This window comes from Puma concolor, chromosome C1 (genome assembly GCF_028749965.1).
Source record: "Puma concolor isolate L17-30 chromosome C1, mPumCon1.1.hap2, whole genome shotgun sequence".
Lineage (NCBI taxonomy): Eukaryota > Metazoa > Chordata > Mammalia > Carnivora > Felidae > Puma > Puma concolor.
This window is the reverse complement of record NC_141674.1, coordinates 183,706,817-183,725,068: the sequence shown is the minus strand read 5'-3', so window position 1 is coordinate 183,725,068 and position 18,252 is coordinate 183,706,817. Positions and strand designations below refer to the sequence as shown.

At 37.6% G+C, this 18,252-nt stretch overlaps 1 protein-coding gene and 1 non-coding gene across 5 annotated transcripts in view; one reads left to right on the top strand and one right to left on the bottom strand.

The window, feature by feature from the left end:
• DNAH7 (dynein axonemal heavy chain 7) overlaps positions 1 to 18,252 on the top strand; it is a 271,037-nt gene that overhangs the window by 12,393 nt on the left and 240,392 nt on the right. Inside the window, exons 1-5 of one of the 4 annotated variants that reach the window (XM_086719180.1) lie at positions 766 to 781; positions 7,866 to 7,928; positions 10,613 to 10,802; positions 11,244 to 11,352; positions 12,081 to 12,228. In XM_086719180.1, coding sequence (XP_086575306.1) covers positions 12,089 to 12,228 — 140 coding nt within the window. In that variant the 5' untranslated portion in view covers positions 766 to 781; positions 7,866 to 7,928; positions 10,613 to 10,802; positions 11,244 to 11,352; positions 12,081 to 12,088. Of the gene's footprint in view, positions 1 to 718; positions 782 to 6,533; positions 7,278 to 7,865; positions 7,929 to 10,012; positions 10,803 to 11,243; positions 11,353 to 12,080; positions 12,229 to 18,252 lie in introns of those variants that run through there. The other 3 variants (XM_086719178.1, XM_025929537.2, XM_086719179.1) reach the window with 3 other exon arrangements.
• On the bottom strand, positions 1,268 to 1,372 carry LOC112849058 (U6 spliceosomal RNA). The gene has a single exon (XR_003222507.1). It is a non-coding gene; the product is annotated as a U6 spliceosomal RNA (small nuclear RNA).

Here is an 18,252-nt window from a genome sequence, read left to right as displayed (position 1 = left end):
TAAACTTCCAATTCTATCTCTTTGATCTGTGTGTTTATCATAATGTAGTCTTCATTATTCTAGCTTTGTAGTAAGTTGTGAAATCTAGAAGTATGATTCTGCCAACTTTGTGCCTTTTCAAGATTATTTGGCTGTTCTGGGTCCTTATATTTCCATGTAAGTTTTATGATCAGCTTGTTTATTTCTACCCAAAAAAAAAATAGCTGAGATTTTGATAGGGAATGTATTGACTCTGTAGATAATTTTGGGGGAAAGGGGTATTAATATTTGTCTTATAATCCATGAGCATGGGATGTCTTTTCATTTATTTAGGTGTCTTTTTTTTTTGTAAGTAATGGTTTATAGCTTTTATTGTACAAGTCTTATTAAATTTATTCCTAAGTATTTTATACTATTTAATTCTATTATAAATGTTTCTTCAATTTTGGATAGTTCATTGCTAATGTTAGAAATACAATTGATTTTTTTTTTCCCCCCATTGGTCTTGGATCCAGCAACATTGCTGAACTTATTCATTAGTTCTTATAATTTTTTGTGGATTCCTTATGAATTTATGTACACAGTATTATACCATCTGTAGAGTATGTTTTAGAATATTTTGGAGGATATGTGTTTTTCTTAAATTAGACACTGTAGAATTTTGTCAAGTGATTCAATTATAGTATTAACAGAGTGAACAGTTATGGTTCTTTTTTTTCTTTGTATTATTTTCATGCAGGATAAATCTGCCGGCAAAGAAAACTCCAAGGCACCAGTAAGATTTTTACCACAATTGTCAATGGTAATTTACTAATATCTCATCATACTTTATTGCTTTTATAATAAAGATGTACTAATGTTCATGCTTGCGAAGCAGTTACTGAATTTCTGGTTTTTTTTATTTTTGGGGGGGAAGTATATTTTATTATTTTAATATAATTCAGTGTCAAGTTGGTTAACATACAGTGTGTAAAATGTACTCTTGGTTTTGGGGGTAGATTCTCATGATTCATTGCTTACATACATCACCCATTGCTCATCCCAAGTGGTGTCCTCAATGCCCATCACCCATCTTCCCCTCTTTCCCACCATCCCCCCCCATCCACCCTCAGTTTGTTCTCTGTATTTAAGAGTCTTTTATGGTTTGCCTCCCTCCCTCTCTGTTTGTAACAATATTTTTTCTCCTTCCCTTCCCCCCCTGGTCTTCTGTTAAGTTTCTCAAGCTCCACATAGGAGTGAAAACAGATGATACCTGTCTTTGACTGACTTAATTCACTCAGCATGATACCAAAAATCCGGAAGCTTCACAAATTGACATGTCATCCTTGCGCAGGGGCCGTGCCAATCTCTGTATCGTTCCAATTTTAGTGATATGTGCTGCCGAAGCGAGCACTGAATTTCTGGTTTTAAATTCTGTGCTCCATTGAACCATTTTCCGATGGAGAGCATCCAGGATGAACATATCTTGGGGAAAAATAACTACCTTAATGAGGGGAATTCTAAGTTACAACTACCGGTTTGCACGGAATATTTGAGTAATCTGAGTAAAAGAATTGTGAAGATGGGCTGGCAGAAGCAGTATTGGAATCAGGAAACAATACAGCTTTGTCACTAATGGCTCTGTGACGCTGGTGACTCACCTACCTCTTGGAGCCCCAGTTTCTAAGTCTTAAAATGAGAAAAGCTGATTGAATGATCTTTGAGGAGAGGCTTCTTCCAGCGCTAGAATGTGATTTCTTGGATTTTGACATCCTTTGTCATTATTTTGAGTTTATTTTTCTATGGAAGGGGCAGTTAATAGTTTTAGTTGATAACGTGCTAGAAGTGTTAGGTTTTACTGCAATAAAATGTACTCTCTAGTACTTTTATGTTGTGTTTAATTGAGGAATCTGGTGATTCCTGGAAGTTGAGTGTGAGTAGAGGTTCAATGCAAACATTGTTTGTTTTGAAATATCTTCTAAAAACTCAGAATGAACTATAAAATCTGGGTTGCTTCATGCAGAGATGATTCCTAATAATAAGAAAGACCTTTTCAGCTTAAAAATCTCAAATGAAATTTTGTTAGCGAATATTCTTGAACATTTCAAAGTACGTGTTGTGATCGTGACTGTTTTTATTGATAATGCCAAGATTACCATACTGAGTTCTATAAAATAATAAAATCATAGCATCTCTTGTTTTAGTTCTGCAAATCTCTCTGCTTTCTAGTTTTAAAGACTAAGATCCGAAATAGATATTTTCCCTTTAAAAATTTAACAAATTTTAAAACTGAAAAACTAATTGCCATTAGTTTTATTTTTATGTTACTAGTATATACGCTTGGAAATCTCAACAAAATTTAAATTTACTTAACAAATATTCAATGGCTGAAACAAATAATTCTTTGTAGCCATCAAATGTATAAAATGATTTTGTTGCCTGATTTAAACCATATACTATGTTGTTATTAGACTGTATCTTAGTATTTTTCTTTGTATCTTTTTGGGTTGTAGGGCTTTTTAAAGATAAGTAATACTTTTAAGAGATTTTTTAAAAGTAATCCATTGAGTAAAAAATATTGTCATCTGAATATTAAGGTTTGCACTTAGATGGCATTTTTGTAGCTGTAGTTAAGACCTAGAATGATTTTCATTATAGACTTTCATGCTTCTGTAGTTGAAATCAAGGATGATTCAGCACTGGTGGTTCCCAATGTCTGTGAACTGGTGACCAGATTCTCCTCCTTCCTGCACACCACACTTGTAGCACTCGGACGTCCTAAATCCTTTATGGAGCACGATGGGAGTGAAAGAATGGAAGGGCAGACAGAAGGATGGAAGAGCATTGATTTTTAAGATGTCTTAGCTTATTGGGGCGCCTGGGTGGCGCAGTCGGTTGAGCGTCCGACTTCAGCCAGGTCACGATCTCGCGGTCCGTGAGTTCGAGCCCCGCGTCGGGCTCTGGGCTGATGGCTCAGAGCCTGGAGCCTGTTTCCGATTCTGTCTCCCTCTCTCTCTGCCCCTCCCCCGTTCATGCTCTGTCTCTCTCTGTCCCAAAAATAAAAACGTTGAAAAAAAAAAATTAAAAAAAAAAAAAAAAAAAGATGTCTTAGCTTATTACCTGTGAAAGAAGAGCCTGAAAAAAGGACTTGTATGTGCTTTATTTGGGAAGTGATCCCAGGAAGCAGAAATAAGAGATTAAGGAGAGTAAAACTAGGAAGAAAGAAAAGCCAATCTGAGCATATGTCAGTAAGTTCATGGCCACATTAACTGGCAGTGATCCTGCCATGACCTTCTGAGGAGCTTATACACTGCTTCCTGAAATTGTTGACCTGAGTATGATTAGGGAGTAGCATTTATCCATCAACTCTCATCCCACATAGGTGGAGGTTACTCCTGGGATTGTTAACTTTCACCCACTTCTGGTTCCCCCTATATGTGTGCAGAGTGGGCTACCTTGAGAGTCCCATTATATGGCATTGGAGAAACCCCACAGCAGAAAGCAAAGGACATTTTCTTGAGGTGAAACACTGTCATTCTATGTGAATTGAAGCCAGGAGAGAACTGTTCACTACAACCATGTGTGGAATCAGAGGCAAAGCCAGGAGGATGGGAAGGGATGTAAGGCACAAGATTTGTCACTTGAAGTGCCCTAGGGCCCTTCTCACAAGAGTGCCAAAGAAGAGGGTAAGGGTAGCATATGCCTAGGTCATCACTGGATAGGAAACTGCAAACTAAAATAGAACTACTTGTCAGCAAAAGTATGCAGATACTAATTTAAAGTCTACCCATCTGATCTTATTGAAGAGCAACCTTACTTAGGTGGTATTTTGGCTCCTGTGTGGCTGTTATTTTTGGTTAGCCAGAGAACCACTATGTATAAAATATCCTATTAGATGTATATTCTGTACTGCAATATAAGGAAACATGAAAGCCCTCACTGTTTACCCAGGGCAAAAAGGGTAAAAAAGGTGTTGACAGGACTGGGGTTGATGGCTCAGTATGCAGAATGGGTAGTGTAGAGATTCTAAGTCAGAATGACTTAGAGTGAATGTTTGTGTAAGAGGCTGGGGTTGAGCAACGTGTTCTGTACCTCTGTGATGGCTGCTATACAGTAGACCTCACATGAATTCCTTCTGTCTTGGTGTGAACATTCCAGGTCACTTGGACCATATGTCACAACGTTTTCTCTCTATTGTCTACAACCTCATTCTTACCATACCTCATTCTTGCAAACAGAAAGCCTTCCACTTTGAGATACCTGTTGCACATTTCAGCTTGCAAACTTAATGCTCATGTTTCCCTCCACATCCTGGGGTTTGCTAGGAATTGTAGAAAATGTTTGTAGTACAGCACTGGATATTCACCTGATTCGATGTTGTACTTTGGTAAATACTGTTTGAGGCTCATTGCAACTTTTTTCTTTTTTTAAACATTTTTTAAAATTTTGTTTTCTTTAGTTACACTTTTTTGGGGGGGCTTGGTTAACAAATTTTGTTTGTAAGATAAAGTTAAAATTAAAACCCATTTATCCAGCTCTATAAGACTGAATTAGTAGGTTGAGATGGAGTGGGATGAAGGGCTGGGAGAGCAGGATAGACAGACATACACATTCTATTTCAGGCAGGGTTTAAACAATAAACGAATTACCAAAAGAGTGCTATTCCTATTCAAAGAGACCACTTGCAATCGGAGTTAAAGAAAATCTAAACTTTTTTGATCTTGGTCTTGAAGAAAGAGCTGGACTGTAACAAGGAAGTACTGAGGGGACAAACTGATGGGTCTCTTTGTTAGCATATTTATTACCAGCTGACCTACCAGACCCCCAAATTTTAGAGACTTAACCCAACAGATTGCCCCTTCCTTGCATGAAGTCTAATGCGGGTCAGAGAGTCCCCCTCCACCTTCTACCTATGCCACTGGGAACATGGGGTCCGCTCACTGCAGGTAGCAGGGGCAGGAGAGTAGAGAAGGCACAGAAGTTCTTACACATCTTACACGTCAGTGCTCACATTTCATGGGCCAGCACAAGTCCTGTGGCTACAGAGTAACCAAGAGAAGCTGGGAAATGATGTGGTTCAGGGCGTATTGAGGAGGCTTTGAAAACCAGGGTGATGACTTGTGCCTGCTTTAATAGGGGGCTTTCTGATGTTTCTGACCAGGCAGCAGTATGATCAGACCATGTCCTGGGAAGGTTGTGGTGACTGTCAGTTCCTAGCATTTTCTCTAAATTAAGGCCCATATCTCCTGTTGCCTGGGTTATTTTTAAAAACCACTAAATTATTCTCCTTGCCAACTCTAGTCTCCTCCTTGTATATCTTGTTTACTGTTGTAAGGACCATTTATGAAAAATCCCTTTGAATGGCCTTGTATGGTAAATAAGATAAAAATAGAATTTATCACCCAAACTGAGATGCCATTGAGAGTGAAATTCCTACTAATTATGCTTGGCAAAGAGCTATATGCTGGGACTGTCCCAGCAAACTGGGACTTGAGGTCACCTCAAGAGGATTACAGTGGCTCTCTGTTGCCAACCGGGCCAGTCAAGCCCCAAACACTTATGCTTCATAATATAGCAGCACCCCGCCCCCCATCCAGCTTTTCCTCATTCTTGATTTGGGTTCCTACTCAAACAAAACCTCTACAAAGTGGTCTTACTACCCCATCTAACTTAGCACTTCTCTACCTTTTGCTATCTCTTTACCCAATTTTATTTTTCTCCATTGTACTTATTACTTGCTTACATTATATATATAATAATATATATAATATAATGTGTATTATATATTACTTATATAATATATAAAATATATGTATATAATATATAAAATATATATGTATATAATATATATTATATATAATGATTTTTTTCTGAAATGTTTGCTTATACCCATGAGAATGTAAGCTCCAAGGGGGAATAGGCTTTGTCCTGTCAGTGACTGTAGATCCAGTGTCTGAAAGAAAACCCAGCACATGGTAGGTGTTCGGTAAATCATTGTGCAATGAGACAGTGGTTATACTTTACACTTTGGTTGGGCCAAGTCCCTTTACCTTTGACCCCAATGTCCTCTCCTAAGCCTGATGTACTCATTTAGCTTCCAAGTCCTTGTTCATGAATGTTCCCTCTGTCTTCAGTAAGCCCATTGCTGTCCTTTTCTGTGGAGATCCAACTATGCCTCAAGGCTTGACTTTCATCCTTTCCCTCTTTGAAACTGTCTGTGAATACTCTGCTCTACACCATCTCCCTTCCAGGATGAAAGCATATAGTTTTTAATATTAACTAGACTGTGAGCTTTGTAGGGGCAAAGATGTCCTATAAAGAGTCCTTATCTATACAATATGCACAAAAGTGGCACACTACCTTAGAGTTTTAAAGAGGATTAAATGAGATAATTCATGTAAACTTCTTAGAACAAATATGCAACACATAGCATGATCATTATAAAATATATTCTAATCCTATTTCTTGTTTTACGTACTAAGACTTCAACATCCAGTATATATTTAATATATACTTAAACATATACTCTTTGTTTTTTTTAATGTTTATTATTGAGACACAGAGCATAAGCAGGGGAGGGGCAGAGAGAGGGGGAGACACAGAATCTGAAGCAGGCTCCTGGCTCTGAGCTGTCAGCGCAGAGCCTGATGTGGGGCTCGAACTCACAAACTGCGAGATCATGACCTGAGCCGAAGTCAGACACTTAACCGACTGAGCCACCCAGGCGCCCCAAACATACACTCTGAAACATGTCTCACTTCAGATGAGCGACATTTAAAGGTGTTGATAGTTGCAGGCGGCTAGTGGATGCTGTTTTGGACAACATAGCTTTCAAGAATAGAAGAATAGACATAAGGAACAGCCACTCCTTCTATGTCTAAGGGAGAGTGGTCAAGGGAGAAACTTGGAAGAGCCATCCCTTCCTCAAGGCTTAGACTAAGACCTCTTGGAGAGGGGTTGGCTGTGGCCCACTTGGGTGGCAAAGATGTTTGCAGAGATGCTGCAGGCTGGGAGTTGAGTAGACCACCTACTTGCATGCTAAAAAGTTTGAAATGATGTCTCCCTTTATGATGTAAGGGAAACTTCCTGGGAAGATGCCTATAGGGATGTCAGTGAAACCTGCTGAAGGGTGTCTGCCACAGGCTGGGAAGATGCCCAGGGGAAAGGATGCTGACTACTGATAGGCACTCCATGGAGCAACGGGGGGAAAAACCCTGGAACCAGGAAGAAAAGTTCTCTTAGTGTTCTTTTGAATCCTCTATAATGTTGGGCCAGCTGGAGAAATGTTGATAGAGTCCTGCTCGGGAATCACAAAGCAGGTTAAAAAACATAGATTCGAAGTGGGGAGGCAATAAATCGATCAGTGGCTGAGGCACAACTCCTACCTGTTTTACTGACCAAAGGATCGTTCTCTACAGTGCTTTTCATTATGTAGATGACATTCCTACCATGCCCTTCCCCTCTATTCCAAGGGGATAACAATGCTTTTCCCCAAAAAGTATAAATGTGACTTATGGCAACTTGAGGGCACATTAACCCGAATGCGTCGTTACCTTAGGAAGTGGAACACCACAGTTGTCAATAGAACAAAAGTTCTATTTTAGTGAGAGAAGGGTGGTAGAGCTGAGCAAGCCCTGGACGCTAGCTGGGTTCAAGTAAATTCCCAAAAGAAGATGTGATGGATAAGAAGTTTTGCACACTTTTCAAAGCTTTCTAAGTATTGTGGGATACCACCTTTCTTTCCTTGCTACAAAGGAAGTCACTCTAAGACAAATGTTGAGAAGTTTAAAGTTGGTCTTTGAATGTTTTTGGTGACCTATACCTTGCAGTAGATCCTCTGTAAAATTGGTTGAGTGAATCAATTGTGCCATTAAGAGTAAACCGTTGTCCTCCTATTTTTCATGCAGGATAAGTCAGCCAGCAAAGAAAAAGTCAAGACCCCAGGAAGAGTTTTACCCCAGTTGGCTACGGTAATTTACCTATATACTGGATCTTTGCCATTTTGAAAATGTCTTTCAAACTTGTAAATAAGTAACTGAACATCAGATTTTGAATTTTGGTCTCCATTTGATTATTTTCTGTTGGAGAAATTCTATGAGGTACACATATTAGGAAAAATAACTATCTTAAAGTAACCGTAAGCTAGAATTTCCTGGTATGTCAAGAGTATTTCAATATTCTGGGTAAAAGAATTTCCAAGATGGGCTAGCAGAAAGTTTATCAGTATTGGAGTTAGGAAGTGAGGTCTCAGGGTACAGCTTTGTCACTAATGGCTTTAGTATCTGAAAGGATCATTTATCTCTGTGAGCTGCAGTTCCTGTGTTTGAAAATGAGAAGAGTTGGTTTCTTTGAGCTGTATCTTCCAGCACTGAAACGCTATGCCGCAGAAGAGTCCTTAGATCTTGGTATCCTTTTAAAAATTATTATGTTTAGATTATCAGTGTCCTATGGTAGAGGCAGTTCGTAGACTCTTTCATTTGGTAAGTGCTGGGTATGATATGCTTCACTGTAATAAATTTTACCAGTGACTTTGCTAGTAATGTGGAGTTTAATGCCATCGAGCTGTGCCCTTGTGACCTCTGGAAGTTGGATTTAGGTGGAGGTTCAATGCAAACAGTATTTTTTTTCTGTGATAAAAGACACCTAACAAAAAACTTACCATCCTAACTATTTTTAATTGAACCATAGCTCAGTGGCATTAAGGGCATTCACATTGTTGTGCGTCCATCACCGTCATCCATCTCCAGAACTCTTTTCATCTTTGCAAACTGAAGCTCTGTGCCCATTAAACAGTATCTCCTTTGTGTCCTGAGCCCATGGCAGCTAGCATTCTACTTTCTGTCTTTATGTGTTGGACTGCTCCAGGTATCTTGTGTAAGTGGAACCATACATTTGTCCTTTGAGGCCTGGCTTTGCTTAGCATAACGCTTTCGAGGTTTATCTAAAGATTGTTTTATTGAAAGATGATTTAAAAGCTACAAACAAATTATAAAATTGAATTTCTGTTGCTTTATGTACAGAAGATTCCTGATAATTTTAAATGTATGACAGTTTTCACCTGGGAAACTTAAGAGTTAATGTTCTTAAATGAAAGATTTTGAATATTACAAAATATAAATGTTAAAAATTTTTTTAATGTTTATTCATTTTTGAGAGAGCTCAAGCAGGGGAGTGTCAGAGGGAGAGGGAGATCAGAATCTGAATCAGGCTCCAGACTCTGAGCTGTCAGCACAGAGCCTGATGTGGGGCTCGAACCCACAAGCTGTGATATCATCACCAAGCTGAAGTTGGATACTTAACCTACTGAGACACCCAGGTGCCCCTACAAAACACAAATTTTATTTTATTTTATTTATATTTTTAAATATTTATTTATTTTTGAGACAGGGAGAGACAGAGCATGAATGGGGGAGGGTCAGAGAGAGAGGGAGACACAGAATCCGAAACAGGCTCCAGGCTCTGAGCTGTCAGCACAGAGCCTGACGCGGGGCTCGAACTCACGGACTGCGAGATCATGACCTGAGCCGAAGTCGGATGCTCAACTGACTGAGCCACCCAGGTGCCCCCAAAACACAAATTTTAATTAAAAACATGTTTTTGTGGATGACACCGGAGTATCATGCCAAGTTCTGTAAAATTCAGCCATAGAATGCTTTCCCTAGTTCTACAAAATCTATTGTAGATTTTATAGTTTAAAAGACTTGAAATAAAATAGACATTTTCTTTTGAAAACTCAACAAATTTTAACCCCCTCTCCAAAAAAAAATATTATCCTGAGTTCATTGTGGCTGGTTAGCACAGAGGGTTTAGAAATGTAAACCTAAATTTTCTTATTTACTATTCAGTGGCTGAGTTGCATAATAACCCTTTCCTGTTGGTGGCATATAATAGTCTACAACACTTTTGTTGGCTGCTTTAAGCCTGGTTTTATGTTCATATGTATCTTAGTTTGTTTTTTTTCCTCAGCATTCTTTGTGTTTTATATGTTACAAGGAAAATAATATTTTCAAGAGATGTTCTTATAAACCCATTGACTTAAAAAAACAGCAAAGTACTTTCATTTGAATATTAAGGTTTACACTTGGATGAAATTTTCCAGCAGTAGTTAAGACCTAGAATGATTTTTCACTACAGCGCTTCATGCTTCTAGAGAAGATCCCTGTAGTTGAAATCAAGGGTGACTCAGCACTGGTAACTCCCATTCTCAAAAAAAAAAGTAGGTTTTTTTAATTTGTTTTGTCTTTTCTCACCCTCTCTGCAGTCCTCACTCATAGCAGCCCCACAAATCTTAAATCCTTTATGGAGCAAGATGAGACTAAAGGAATGGAAAGGCAGTCAGAATGGAAGAGCATGGATCTTTAAGTTGCCTTAGCTTGTTTTCCTGCGAAAGAAGAGCCAGAAATAAGTTCATTTGGGAGCAGGAGTAAGGATTGCAGAGAGGAAAAAGTAGGAAGAAGCCTGTGCAAGTATGGGCTTTCTATCAACGTGGTCTGGATCTGAGAGGAAGATAGAGATTCTGTCGTCTGTAAAATGTGTATTTTACTTTCAAATCCACCCATCTGGGTTTCTCGATGAGTCCTAGGTTCCAGCAGCAGTGGGTCTGTGTTCTGGTATTGCAGTAATTGGCCTGAGCTAATTTTTGTTGTCTTTTTAGAAGACCTAGATATTTTCCTGTCTGCCACAGTCCCCACCAGCCTCTATTATTCCCCAGCACTGAAGCTGAGTGCCAATTAGCCATCATCACTAGCCTTCCTCCCTCTTTTATGAGATCTGCCTACATCTTTTAAGTATAAGAATATATGAACCCTGCCTTCAAGTGTGGAATAAATCCGTGAGTTGCCGAAGTACGAGACAACTGCTTAAAGCTATGAGAACAGGAAGATCTTTTGGAGCTGGAATGCAGAGAAGCTCATTAGCATTGGAGCCCAGCAGAGAGTCCCTCTCATTAAAATGGAAGGCCTAAAAATCACTTGCCAATGTTTGGGGGTGGGGGGAGAGGCTCTCCGGAATGCCCACCCTAGTGTTATGTAACAGATGCCCGCACCAAACTAGCATCAGAGCCTTTGGTAATGTCTCCCAAATGTCACACGCCACAGCCATTCACAGGCTTGAACAAGGTTTGCTGTGGAGTGTGCCTTCTTTCCAGATGTCCGGATTTGTTTGAGAAAATGTCTGTGTTTATAAATACTCCTGCATTTCATGAAAAAAAAAAAAAGTGGTTTTTTTTGTTTGTTTTGTTTTTTTCTGACCTTGTTGATTAATGCTGTTTGCATTTCCTGTTCCAGGTGAGCACAAAGCCCCAGTGGCAGCAGGCAGCTCCGTCATTCCATTTGACTGTAAAGCAGGCTGATGAGATTCCTGAACAGTTTAGCGTTAAAAATGAACAGTCCTATGGTAAGAACTTTATTCCAACTTAGACTTAAGGAAATTCTCTAGAGGGGGGAAAAAAATCGTACAACATTTTAGTTGAGAGTAGTGAAATTGTAAAACTGAAATGACATTTATGTCAAGTAGGAAAATTTATCCCAAATGTTTTCCCTTGTAAAATAACTGATTCCAGTTCGTAATTATTTCAGGCTGTTGTAAATGCTATAAAAGCTGATATTTTAAGAATTGGTGTTTATGTTAAAACTTTGATTTATTGTAGTCAGAATTTGCCTCTGCATGAAAGACTTTTTTTTCTGAGAGCGATTTTAATAAGTTGTAAATTTTGCTTCCAAATTAGTCATTTTAATATTTTTTACTTTTTATTTTATTGAGTCCTCAGATTGATTACATTGAATATTAACATTTTTTCATCATAGTTCTTTAAATTTTGAGATAGTTTTGTGTTATTTTAATCATATTTTTAATCATTTTAAGAAGGTTCTATGTAAATTAATTGAAAATTAAAGTTATTAGCATATTAATCAAAATATAAATGAATATTCTTGAAATAGAGGTTTCTATTATGTTTAACTTCCTAATACTGAAAGAAAGGTAATTGTACTTACGGTAACTTGAGAACTTACAGTGTGTAGCTTTTTCTTGAAAGTTGCTTTAGCATTTTATTCTAACCACTTAAATGTTTTAGCTTACTTTTTAGATGACTAACTTATGCTTTTTTTAAAAAAAAATTCAAGCTGAATACATGGAACATTTTGGCAAAAAGGGCAAAATACTAGACCAAACGGAGGATAATTATGCTGGACCATCTACTTCCAAATCCAAGAGCAAATTTCCACATAAAGAACGAGAAAACTTTAGAAGCACTCTTGTTAATGTCATTATGTAAGTTCTATAAGCTAAGCAGTATGTGTTAACCTTGTTAGAACCCCGGGTAACTTTTTATCTAAAAGTATAACCATTCCATGCATCTCTAAGGATGCCCCAAAGCCTTGTTGGAGTGAGGTCAGAATACAAATAAAGACTGAGCTTAACCCTATGAAGTGTGTCTCACTTATTAAATATCACAAACGAAAAAGGTACTGATGTTAATGCTGATGTTGGCTGAGGGAGCACAATGTCTGGGAGCTCCGTTCATGGCCACCGTGGCTGGTGGAAGATAAGGTGTGGGTTTCCTCCCACCCCCATCTCTTCTGCTCAGGTAATGTGGTGTTGGGGGTCTCCTTGTCTAGAAAAACAAGGAATTGGGGTGAAGCGATCAGCCTTGTGAGCAGGGCTGGGCTTGCCAGTTCTGAGTTGTAAGTCCGCTTAGAAGAGCAGTGCAGATATAAGTCATTAGTGCCTCTTTACCTGTTTCCTCACTGCTTCTTGCTAGATGCCTGCTACACTCTTTGTTTATGACTCTCTAGGCACCCAAGCTGCCATTTGTGAACATAATTTCATGACACATTGCAGGAAGTAACTTGCCCACAGATTCCTGTTTTACTGTCCCCATGTGGTACTTTAGTGGCCAAATGGCCACCTTGAAAGGGGGACAGTGGGTACTGTGGGCTGGCAAAGGGATTTTGTGGGAGCCCTGTGCAGCCGGCTTGCAGGTGTGCACCTCTGCTAGAGTTGTTTGAAGTTTGCCTTTGCCCATAGGATCTTACCAGCTTGGCCCACTTTTTTGGATTAAGCACTCTTGCGTTCCGCAAACTGTGTGAAATAAAGACCCCAAACCATGGGCTGGGTAGCTTACAAAGTCTTGGAAGCAACTTTTTCTGTGCCCAGCATCCTGGCTAAGACAGATGATCTTTCTTGACACAACTTCCTGTGCCTGTCACTTCTGGTCCTTATCTGCTTGAGGATAGAGCCGGTCTTGGGTTTTAGCTTCACACAAGGGGCCTCACTTTGAATTCTTCATTTCACTCAGCCCTATGGAATCATCTCCTCACCTCCTGATTGACATGGGCTTTAAAGTCCAAGGCCCTGGACCCCATAAATGTAGCCTCAGGATTTTGATGATTGCCATTCCATTTTTTTTTTTCTCCTGAGTATTTCTTTTTTTTTTTTTTTTTTTTTGTGAGCTCATCTATGCATTCAAAAGGAACGTGCCATATTCTCCAACATTTATAGAATGGTACTGGGAGGTTTTTCAGATTATCTTTGTTGTTGTAGTAAAAGAAACAGTAGTCTCTTTTTAGCCATTTTATGTCATTTTTTAGTTATGCCTTTTATAAATAGGATATGGATAGATATATTGAAATTCAATCTTAGAGTTTCTATACTTTAGTATTATGTTTAATCCCATTTATAGTTGTTGGCATTTCATATACATGTGTGCTTCTACCAATTTATTTTGTACTTTGTGTTTACTATATATTTACTATATTGCCTTTGCTTCTTTTTTCTTCTTTTTTCTGCTTTCTATTGAATTGAGTTTTCTCTCTTCTCCCTTTATTTCTATTGGCTTAAAAGCTATCAAACACAGTGGTTACCCTAACATTTATTTATTTTTAATATTTTTGAATGTTTATTTTTGAGAGAGAGAGTGCAAGCAGGGGAGGGGCGGAGAGAGGGAGACACAGAATCCGAAGCAGGCTCCAGGCCCTGAGCTGTCAGTACAGAGCCCGACGCGGGGCTCGAACTCACGGACGTTGAGATAATGACCAGAGCTGAAGTTGGATGCTTAACCGACTGAGCCACCCAGGCACCCCTGGTTACCCTAATATTTAAAACCACATATTGTAATTTATACTTTTCAACGTTTAAAATTCAATTTTTTCTGTCTTGCCCCTGAACAACACAAAGGGATCTTGGACTGCTCTAACTTAGCTCTAAACTATCCTTGGCATTCTCCATGTGATCATTCTTCATTTTATTTCTACTAATATTTTTATAATATTTTAGATCTACCAGGTCCTTATATTCCCCATACTTTTTTTCTTAACGCTGAGATTTACTAACATGTTTTCTAATTTCTTGGAAAATTGCCTTTGCATTCTACTCTTCTGGGTGCATTTTCTGTTTTGCTGAAGTTCATCCTTCAGTAGTTGTTTCAGTGAGAATCTACGGGGAGTTAACTTGAGACACTCATCTCTGTAAAGGTCTCTGTTTTGTCCTTACCCCTGAATTAATGACAAAGCTGGCTACAAAATGAAAGGATAATTGCAATTTTTACCTTATATCTGAAAACTTTGGGTGAAAAATACTAGCCAGGGTGCCTGGGTGGCTAAGTCAGTTAAGTGTCTGAGTCTTGATTGCTGCTCAGGTCATGATCTCACAGTCCATGGGATCGAGCTCAGTGTTGGGCTCTGTGCTGACAGCATGGAGCCTGCTTGGGATTTTCTCTCTCCCTCTCTCTCTGCCCCTTCTTCAGGTTGCACACACATGTTCTCTTTATCTCTCAAAATAAATAAACTTTAAAAGACAAAAAAATTGGTTAATATTTTTATTTTATGTATTGTTTTTTCCCCAGCTTTATTAAGATATAATTGAGAAATAAAATTGGAATATGTTTAAAGTGTATGATGTGAGAATATACGTATATATTGTGAAAGGATCCCCACAGTCAAGTTAGTTAACACATCCATCATCTCACATCTTCACCTTTTTTGTGTGTGTGTGAGAATGCCTAAGTTCTACTTTTAGCAAATTTCAGTCATATAATAGAATACTATCAACTGTAGCCACCATGACTTGTATCATTTTTGATGAGAAGCCTACATCACTCTATTTGCCATTACTTTATTTGTACTCTGTACTCTGTCAACCTGTCTTTCTTTTCCTGAATATTTTATTTTCAAAGCCTTCTAGAGAGGCTTAAAAACAGCTTCTTTGAGATATAACTTACATACCATTAAATTCCTCAAGGTTAAGTGTACAATTGAATGAATTTTAGTAAATTTCTACAGTTCAACCTTAACCAAAATCTAGGTTTAGAATGTTTTCATCATCCATAAAAATTTTGTCCGTTTCCATTAATTCTCTCTACCACTGGTTGCCCCAGGCAATCACTGATCTGTGTTCTGTTTTTATAGTTTTATCCTTTCTAAAATTTTATATAAACGGATTCCTAGAATGTGTTTTTTTAATCCATTCCTTTTGTTTATTTTTGTAGTTTTGGGCTATTTGAAAGTGTTGCTATGAATGAACATTTGAGTGCAAGTCTTTTTGTGGATATGTTTTCATTTGTCCTGGCTAGATGCCAAATTATAGAAATCATTGTATAGTAGGTATATGTTTAACTTTTAAAGATATTGCTGAACTGTTTTCCAAGTGGCTACACCATTTGACAATCTCACAAGCAGTGTACAAAGAGGCTTCTAGTTTTTCCACATCCTTGTCCACACTTTTTTTGTTTTGTTTTGCCTATTCTAGCCATTCTAGTAGATGTGTTATTTTATCTCATTATGGCTTTAAAATTATATGCCCCTAATGACTAATGATTATGGGCATCTTTTCTGGTGGTTGTTTGACATTCATATAATTTCTTTGAAATGTGTATTTAAATCTTTTGTCCATTTTTAAAAAATTGGGTTGTTTATCTTTCTACTAATGCATTGTACAAGTGCTTGAAATATTTCCTATGCAAGTCTTTTATTAGATCTATCTTTTGAAAATGTTTTTTTCCAGGTTGTGACTTACCTTTTCATTTTCTTAATGGTATTTTTTGGAAAGTGAAAGTTTTAAATTTTGATGAAGCTCACATTTATTAATTTTTTCTTTGGTTGATGCTTTTGGAGTCATATCTAAGAATCCTTTTCTGTCACAAGATTTTCTATGTTTTCTTAGTTTATTCTTAAAACAGTTTTACCTCTTATATTTATGTGCATGATTTAGTTTATCGTATGAGATAGGGTTGAGGTTCAATTTTTTGCATATAGATATCTAAATGTTTCAGCCCCCTTTGTTGAAAAGACTATTCCCATTGAATTAGGTTGGCACCTTTGTCAAAAATCATTTGATCATATATGGGGTTCTGTTTCTGGTCCATTGGTCTATATTTCCATGTTTATACCACTACTATTCTGTCTTGATCACTCAAACTTTATAGTTTGAAATTAGATAGTTTAAGTCCATAACATTTATTATCCTATTTCAAAATGGCTTTGGCTATCCTAGGTCTTTTGAATTTTCATATACATTTTAAGACCAGCTTGTCAGTTTCTATTTAAAAAAAAAAAAAAAAAGCCCTTGGGGTGGCTCAGTCGGTTAAGCGTCTGACTTCAGCTCAGGTCATGATCTCACGGTTCTTGGGTTCAAGCCCCGCGTTGGGCTCTGTGCTGACAACTCAGAGCCTGGAACCTGTTTCAGATTCTGTGTCTCCCTCTCTCTCTCTGCCCCTCCCCCACTCGCGCTCTGTCTCTGTCTCAAAAATAAATAAACATTAAAAACAATTTAAAAAAAAAGCCTACTAGGATTTAGTAGTCATTGAATTAGTAGATTGATTTTATGATGATTGCCATTTTAATAATATTGAATCTTCTAGTCCGTAAACATGAACTTTTTATTTAGTTTTTCTTTAATTGCTCCTTGCAATGCAATGTCTTGTGTTTGTAATATATGTCTTGTACTTCTTTTAAAAAGATCTTCAGTACTTTTTGATGTGAATGGAATTATTTAATTTTTGGATTGTTCTTGGCCAGTATACAGAAAAATCCACTGATTTTTACTTACTGATCTATCTGTAAGACCTTACTAAACTTGCTTACTAGTTCTTGAGCTTTTTAAAAGATATCCTAGAATTCCTATGTATACAATTATGTTGTCTACAAATACAGTTTTACTTCATGTCCAGTGTCTTCCATCTTTCTCCCTTCCCATTTTGCACTTGTTAGGTTCTTCAGTATATTTTGAAATAGAATTGGTGATAGTGGACTTCCCAGTCTTAGTGGTAAACCATTCAGTCTTTCACATTTATGTAGGATGTTACTTGTAGGTTTTTCACATACCCTTTATCAAGTTGAAAAGATTGTTTCTTTTCCTAGTTGGTTGAGAGATGTTATTGTAAATGGATGCTGGCTTTTTGTCCAGTGCTTTTTCAGTGTCCATTGAAATGAGAATTCGTTTTTGTCCTTTAATCTTTCAGTATAGTATATTAACTGCCTTTCAGGTTAAAGCTTACATCCCTTTCACTTAGTCATTATGTACAATCTTTTTTGTGTGTTGCTGGATTTGATTTGCTAATATTGTATTCAAGGTTTTCAAGTCCATATTAATGAATGATACGGGTCTGTATTTTTATTGTCATGTCTTTGGCTGTAGGCCTCAAAATGAGTTGGGAAGTGTTTTTACCTCCTCTCTTTTCTGAATGAGTTTAGGTAGAATTGGTATTATTTCATCCTTGTTTGATGGAACTTTTTGAAGCCAACCAGACCTGAAGTTTTCTTTGTGGGAAGATTATTAATGACTCCTTCAATTAGTTTACTTGTTATATATCCAGATTTTCTATTTCTTCTTGAGTCATGTTTGGTATTTTTGCTTTTTAGGAATCTATTTTCACTGTTCAGAAAATAAGTTCCTTATTCACAGCCATTCTACTCATTTTCTCCTTTGGTACCTGCCGACTCCAAGATCGGAGCCTTTCCTAAGGATCTCGTAGGCAGATTGGTTGTCTTCTTACATGAGTTATGGGCTATGGTGTTTTCAACTGTTTTATCTGTCTTCTCTCTTCTTTTCATGTTCCAGAAATTTGTTGAAATATCTCAACTGATGATCCTCTAGTCTCTTTACAGTCCTTGGTTAAAATTACTGCCATTTTCATGAGGAAACTTGAAAAAAAGGGATGTTTTTGCCACCATCTTGACTCAATATCTCTATTGAATTAATAAAGAAAATCAATATAGTTTTTTCATTTTTAGGAAATGAGGTACATCATATTTTCTCTTTAGTCAGGTAAAGTGTCGCCTTTAGATTTATTTCTGAAAG